At 48.5% G+C, this 7,835-nt stretch overlaps 1 protein-coding gene across 1 annotated transcript; it reads right to left on the bottom strand.

Moving 5' to 3' along the window:
• Window positions 1-244: 244 nt before the first annotated feature.
• On the bottom strand, window positions 245-7,206 carry MAGED1 (MAGE family member D1). The gene is made up of 13 exons (XM_084870802.1): window positions 6,987-7,206; window positions 6,400-6,506; window positions 4,973-5,674; window positions 3,531-4,256; window positions 3,344-3,407; window positions 3,038-3,117; window positions 2,776-2,867; window positions 2,483-2,562; window positions 2,349-2,391; window positions 2,028-2,090; window positions 1,307-1,421; window positions 683-1,068; window positions 245-453 (listed from the first exon to the last, which is right to left on the bottom strand). The coding sequence occupies exons 2-12, from the start codon at window positions 6,442-6,444 to the stop codon at window positions 691-693; spliced, it is 2,388 nt and encodes a 795-aa protein (XP_084726928.1). The 5' UTR covers window positions 6,445-6,506; window positions 6,987-7,206; the 3' UTR covers window positions 245-453; window positions 683-690.
• Between the last annotated feature and the right edge of the window lie 629 nt (window positions 7,207-7,835).

Here is a 7,835-nt window from a genome sequence, read left to right as displayed (position 1 = left end):
CATATCTTTCACATATGAATCACTTAAGTGACATTTATTAAATAAACCATACTAGTTTTTTGGACCTCATTAACACTCAACTTCATCAATCCCTTCTTTGTTTCCCAATCCATTAGCCAATGTATCCACATTCTAACCTCTTAAAAGCTAATATGCCCTTGAGGCTAGAAGTGAGGCCCTGTCTTTCCCGTATAAACATGTTGTCTCTCCTTAAACAAAGGGGGGAAAAAGGGAGCACATCTAATTCACTTTGCAGTTTCAATCTTTATTTCTGATACAAAAACTTGAAAGCACACAAGGTGGGGAGAGCAATAGAAAAGGAACAGCAAATAAATGTATCTTGCATGCCACTTTCAGGCAACAGGATGTGGCTCTCTAGATAGCTGTATTCAAAAGGAATGTGAGGCTTCAGCCTCATTCAGGGGGAAGACTATTGTAACCAATCGGCAATATCTGTGAACATAAAAAAGAAAAAAAATTAACATCTGTATATATATATATATATATATATATATATATATATATATATATGAATATAAATACCACACAGTGCTTCCCCATACATCTCTCATCTCCCCACCATGGGTTTACTATGGCTCCCAGCTTTTGCACATAAATACATTCTCATGAACCCTACATCTCCCAATGACCATAGCTGCCCAATCCAAAGTGAAGTACCTACCTAACATCTCACTCAACCCAGAAGAAACCAATGGCACCAAAGTTGGCAGCAAAGTTGGCACTGGCTGTAGCACCAGGGCCAACAATGGGGCCAGTGAAGGTCTGAGGAAATCTGGAACGGGAATTCTGGTGGTATCTGGCCCAGAAGGTAAATGGGATTCTGGACCAAGGATCTCCAAAATCTCCTTCCTCATCCCAGGTCAGTAGCTCAAACTCAATGTCATCCCAGCTCCAGGGGCCAGAAACAGCCTCATCTCCGATCCCCATGCGGGTTCTCGCCTCAGCCCGGGCTTCGGCCTCAGCTGCAGCAGCATCCAGAGCATCCAAGGCCTCATCTGCAGCTTCCATAAACTGTGCAGTCCAGTCGCGAGGGTCTCTCTTTTGAACCTGAGGTGAGAAATAGAAAATCAAACAAAACACATATTATTAGTTAATATTTATGAAGCAATTACTATATATTTAGTGCCCTGGTTTGTGCTACTGTTTGCTTAATAACAACAAATGCCACCAGCATTCACCCATCATGTTCAATACTTAAGATCTCATTCCTGATCTGGACCATTTATTCCTAGCCAGTCACATCTCACCCCATGACCTATCAAGTTTAGAGCAGTTCCTCTATTACCTCTGCAATGAATCTCAGAACTTTCATTTTGCTAGTCTCATGGTAGGAACGGAGGCCCCAGAGGAACTCATACTCAGGAGGGTTGCTGTTGGGCACTCGTCTATAGTCCAGGTACCTTAGAAAGAGGAAAAGGTCTTTGTTTCTATCAAGGTAGAATGGTAACCCATTAATGCATATTAAGCCGAGATTTTGAAACCCCATATTTCAGGTACCAACTCCTCCAAGATCCATTCTTAATAACAAAGTGTTTACCCTCTACTACTCAGGCCTTCAAATTCCTGTGTCAGTGCTTCTACACTGAATAGTCACCTAGAGCTGCAGGGGAGACTTCTGTAGGGTCATAGAAAGGACAACACTTAATCTCACACTCTCTGTCACAGCTCCAGCACCAGATTCTTGTAATATTGTCAATGAGCTACAGAGAGGATCATTGTAATGATTATACTGCAGTGCAAAAGCCACAACCAGGCCCAACCTTGGAGACGTCTACTGTGGGGACATCACTTACAAAATGATTATAGAAAAATTCATCCACAGAGAGTGTATTCTATAAATACTGAGTGCATGTGTTTTTGTACACATATGTACACACACAAAACACACACACACATATATATATATGTATGAATAATGTAAGAAATGATCATGGGAAGAACTTTCTGAAGCTGACCAGCACACAGAACTCGTGAGGACCAGACAAAGCCCCTTTGGCACTACTTACTTTTGCTTTACAAACTCATAAGTAAGAAGTTTCCTCAGATCTCCAAGGAGAGGATGTCTCATCCTGATAGTTAAAAAAAGGAACCCATAATCAGAGACTATGACATTGCCTCCAAAAAATGAGAGGACTTTCCAGCACAGAGGTCAGAGATAAAAATCAGCAGAGAGTTCAGGACTAGTTCCTCATCCACCCAAGTCACATTCTTGGGCTGTGTACCTCCCCAACCCCCTCCTAGAACATCAGTGGCTGATGCAATCCTGGGACCATCCTCTGTTGTCAAAAGATGGTATAAACAGGCAAGAGATGAGACCCCAGTCATACCCAGGACGCAGTCCCATCTTGCGTAGTGCCTCCCAGAGGATAGCTGCAATGGGGGACAAGGGGAGACAATGGATGGAAAATGAGCATGGAAATAAGGCTGTAACCAACCCCCAGCTGCAGGTCCAGCCACTCACCTTCACTGGCACGGTTGCCATTCATGAAGATAACACCCAAAATCACTAAGAGGAGACCCAGCTTGGGTGTGTCTTTGGTCCTAAAAGAGTACAAAAAGATGATGCTTTCCGCAGCCATTTGTACAAGGCATTCCAGGCAGCATCTAGCTTCTCCAATATTCTTCAGCTAGGGGATAATTATACTGCATCTCTGTCCCTGACCTGCTATGTGAGCCTGAATCAGAGACTGTGACCTAGTCCCAGAGAAAAGAGCACCAGTGAAAGGCAATGTTTCACTTCCCTTCCCATCTTACGTTCCCAGTATGCCAGCCAGGGACTCGGGTGTACTGATGAGAATATACAGATGTTCTTCCTTGTCAATTTCCTTCAGTTGAATCCCAAATTTCTATAGGGAAAGGAAAACAGACTATGAAATTACAAAATCTAGCATATGCTACCCATCTCAGTTGCTCACTTTCCTGGGAGACTTGTCTTACACTCCCAGTAGGAATTCCGTGAATCTTTGAAACCAAGACTTTCCCCGTCATTCCTGTCCCTTAGAAGCTGCCTTCTCACCTTCTCCAGGACAAAGCATGCACGCTCAATGATTTCTGGATAAACATCAGTGTATTCACGGATGATATCCCTCAGCATTTCTGTAGGAGAAAGGAGGGAGCACCTGGGCTGAGTAGGGGCCGCAGAGCTGCAGCCCCCTTTGCTAGCTTTGCTGAAAACACAAGGTCCTCAAGGGTCAAAAAGGAAGAATTAGTCATGGAAGGAGAGGACTGAATGAGAGGGGGCTTATATATGAACAGAGGGATGTCCACAGAGCATGAGGTGAGGGGAAGGGCAGAGCCCTGGAAGAGGGCACTGAATGCCTACCTGAGCGCTTGATGGGCACCTTTGTGTAATCTTTAAGCATCAAGTACTTGACCAACTTATTCGCCTGGGAGGGGAAAAGGAAAATTTTTTGTTATATTTACAGAAAACCTGGTTGAATTATAGGTGGAAGGATGACAAAGAAAAGAGCAAGAGATGAGAGATGTAACTGAGGAGTTATAGTGCTTACCCTTTCCTGAAGAAGGGCCACGTCTCGGGGCTGTGGAGCACCCATGTTCTGTGGAGCACCCATGTTCTGTGGAGCACTCATGTTTTGTGGAGCACCCATGTTCTGTGGGGCACGTGGGTTAGGAGGGGGACGCATGTTTGATGAGGGTCGTAGGTTCTGCCAGTCAGGTGGAACTGGCCTATTATCGGTGGGGATCCAGTCATGTGGGAGCTGCCAGTCTGCCGGAAGTGGCCAGTTGTGTGGTAGCTGCCAGTCAGGAGGGCTTTGCCAATCTGGAGGACCCTGCCATCCAGGTGGGGCCTGCCATCCAGGTGGGGCCTGCCATCCAGGTGGAGCCTGCCATCCAGGTGGATTCTGCCAGACCAATGGGTTTGGCCAGACAACTGGACCAGGCCAGACAACTGGACCAGGCCAGATCACTGGGCTCTGCCAGATCACTGGGCTCTGCCAGATCACTGGATTCTGCCAAGCAACTGGGCTTTGCCAGGCTGGTGGGGTATGCCTGGCTGGGGGGTTCTGACGTGCTGCTGGGATGTGCCTGACTGGCGGGTTTTGCCAGCCTGATGGGTTCTGCCATGCCAATGGGGTCTGCCAGAGCACATTGGGGGGTGCGTAGGGTGGGTTCTGAGTGGTAACTGGAATCGGCGCAGACCTCCAGGTCCCTGCAGGCAGTGGGGCCCGCCTTTGATTCCCATTGCGGTTCTCTTCCACATTCAAGTTATTAATCTGCATCATCAGAGAGAATGAAGGTCTAGGGTCACCAGTTGTTTCTGTGTCCTCACCCTATCTATTCCAGGAAGATTCCCTAAAACCCTCACCTGTAGTGAAAACCTGACCCACTAGCCAATGGCCACCCTGAGTCCTGGACTTGTTTTTCACTGTCTTCCAGGAAGAAGTTTCATCTCTGAGTCAGACCTGGATCAACCCGGGGGTATGGCCTGAAGCTGCTCCTCTTCCTATGTCCACCACTGGCTCTGCTTGTACCACCCTGGCCAAATCACTCAAGTCACGTCACCTCTGTGGAACTTAGTTTCCTTCTCTGTAAAACTGAGACTATGACCCCCTAACTGGTATGAAGTACCTTGAAGATTTAATGAATGAGCTAACCTGTGTGAATGTGCCTAGCTCAAGGCCTAACTCATGGTGGCTACTATCAAAATGTAAATGGAATTACATATAGGAGATAGATATAGATACAGATATAGATATAGATATAGATACCAAGTCTCATCTCCCCATCAGTCTGTGGACACTCAGAGGACAGGAATGACCATATTCACCTCATCATCCCCTATAATATAGCTGAATACAGACAAACATAAATATAGATATAGGATTGTCTATATCTACCGGTATATATTTATTCCTGTTCTAGAACAAATAACAACCTCAGAGAAGAAAGGAGAGAACTCAAAGCAAAGTGGAGCTGGCAGGGATCTCACCTTTCTGGTCCTCTTGCCCCGGATTATAGTCCTGGACTCCAGATTCTGAGCCTGGGAACCATCTGCTGATGTCTGTGCAGCTGCACCATCAGATACAGAGTTAACTGGGTTGGCCCCTATGCCAGCCTTAGAAGTAGCCACTTTGGTTTGCTTAACATTCTGAGTCTGGGTATTAGCTGTTTGGGCCTTAGTATTATCATTCCAAGCCTTGAAGGCTGTCTTAGGCTGAGTGTTTGACTTTTCACTGGCATTGAGAGACTGAGAGAAATTGTAAGTGGCATTTGGGCCCACCTTAGTAGTGGCATTTTGGGCCTTAAAGGTGATCTCAGATTTGTTGGCAGTTAACTCTTTGGCTGCTACTTGGGAAAAATCATAGGCAGCATTGGGGCTCTTTCGGGTGGCATTCCGGGTCACAAAGGCTGCCTTAGGTGATGGCTCTTTGGCATTAAGGGCCTTAGAGAAATCATAGGCAGCTTTCGGGCCTTTTGTGGCAGCGTTCTTGGCCTTAAAGGCTGCTTTAGGCCTAGCTGCAGCTGCTGAAACCTGATAATCAGCCGTGGTTGGGGGCTGTGAACTCTGGGGACAAGAATTCTGCCCGAAGGCAGCTGCAGGAGCCTGGTTGGTAGGTGGAGCCTCTGAGATCTGGATGGCCTCCATCAGGGTCTGCATAAGCAAGGTGCTGTCTTCTATAGAGGCCTCAGCCTGAAAATACAGGAGTGGGGGTTAAAATCTCTGGGCCTCCAAAGCTAGGGGAAGGTTAGAGGTTAGCAGTGCAGGGGACGTGCTGGAAGGTGGCTGGTGCAAAAAGAGGAGGGTTGAGTTAGAGTCCTAGACTGCTGGGGAGAAAGGCACAGTGTTAACAAAGTCAGGTAAGTGGGGTAGGGGCTAAAGAGGGCTGGGGTAGGAAGCGGAGAGGGGTGGAGTTAGAGCTGAGGGCTTATCAATCAGTGAGATTAGAGCAGAGCAGTGTGACATGCCTTAAGAACTCTGGACGGGGGTTATGGTGCCCTTAAGAGGAGTTTAGGAGAGTAAGTGGGGGGAGGGGTCCACAGGGAGTGGGGAGTGCAGAAGAAAGGGAATGTGGAGGTGGATGGTTGGGGGAGGGAGCAGCAGAATGCTCTACAAACGTCAGGACTAGCGGGGTGGGGGTGGGGGTGGGGGGAGGGAAAAGCTCCTCATCCAACCCGCATTCTCTGGGCACATTGCCCTGACTACTAACAGGGTCTCCCCTTTCTCTGGGCAGGGAGTGATGGCTGAAAAGGGACGCCCCTCCCCCTCCCTCCCCCCTCGATAAACCCTGAGAATTTTTAAAAGACAAGGGAGTCTAGGCACCTAGAGGGCAAATCGGATCCAGGAGTTTGGGAGTTCAAAGCGGCCCAGGGGTAACTGCTGGGGAAATGGGGAGGGGTAGGAGTTAGAGATCTCACCTGGAAGCTGAGGAGGCCCGCACCACAGTCCATTTTCTGAGCCATGGCTCTAGTCCCTCTGGCAAGAGCGGAGCCTGGGGAGTGTTGGGGAGGAGCCGGACGTTATACTATGGAGGGAGAATAAGAGAAACCAAATTTGGGGATGGGGTGCTCGGGATTTGATTGTGGGGACGGATGAGTTGCTGAAAGTTAGGGGAACGGGCCGAATCCAAGTGAGAAAAGTAAAGTGTCCAGAAGGAAGTTTTGAATCCCCAGAAGCTAGTGAACGGGCGAAACTTCACATTGGGATTCGGAAAGCAGATACGAAGTTTGAATCTACAGGGAGCCGCGTTTGGGAAACTGAACGTAGGTTTCCAACGAGAAGAACCGTGTTAACAGTAGAGGTTGAGGACCAGAAATCTGCAGAGATTTTGAACGTTGAGAAGGATTCAGAGAGAGAACAGGGATTCTGAGTACGGATCAGGCGAGGGGTGTGAATCAGGGTTTGGGGAGTAGAATAGGGATCAGAATCCAGGGTAAAGGGAGCGGGATGAAAAAGGGGGGCCCGCACCAGGGGGCAAATGCCCTGTCTGGGGGCTAATTCTCACCTTGCCTCTGGCCCCAACCCTAACCCCCTCGTGGCCTCACTTCTTCACGACTCAGACAATCGGGATTGCAGTGCTCGGTTCTCTGCAACCGCACCCTCTCCTTGTCCAGGAGAAAATGCCAGCGCGGCAGATGGGACGACCCCGCCTCTTTTCCTAATATACCACCCACCGCCTCACAAGGTTCAGCGCATGCGCGAGAGCTAACGACCAAATAAGAGTCCCGCCCGCTTTCCCAACAAAAGCCTCGCTCTGAACACCACGATGCGCATGTGCAGCAGGAAACAGTCCCGCCCCTTTGCCAACACACCAAGTCACCACCAACCAGTCTACAGTATATGATGGTCCCGCCCCTACTTCTATATCCCCTCCCCAAAACAGATACTTTGTGCCTCTAAGTCCCACCCCTGGCCCTACACACTGGCCCCCTATCCTTTCCGCAATGCGTCTGGCTTCTATCCCCCCCCCCCCCCTCTTTTGGCTCCTCCTGTCTGGTCGCATGCATCTCCACCCCCTTGCCTAGCAACAAGTAAAAGTTACTGTTAAGGAGGTCTCCGGATGGGTGGGGTCTCTAATTGCAACAAGTGTTAGGATTCGTGGCACAGGAAAAGAAACGTCCAGAGAGGATACACTATTGGAAGGAGAAAAAGTCTATGGTCTTCACGTGACTCTATATGACCTCCCCTTTAACTGCTCCCAGACTTGTGATATCATCAGCTTCTTTCCTGCATTTTGTGCAGCCCCAGGCATGGACTTACCATGTGTGTGAAGGTCACAGCGTCTACCTCACAGTATGATCTGTACCGAGACTTGTTTTCCTCTCACAGCAGCCCTGGGAAGCGAAGTCCCATT

The sequence above is a fragment of the Pipistrellus hanaki genome (genome assembly GCF_964339955.1).
Source record: "Pipistrellus hanaki genome assembly, chromosome: X".
NCBI lineage: Eukaryota > Metazoa > Chordata > Mammalia > Chiroptera > Vespertilionidae > Pipistrellus > Pipistrellus hanaki.
The sequence above is the reverse complement of the archived record's forward strand: the minus strand, read 5'-3'. Positions and strand labels throughout refer to the sequence as shown.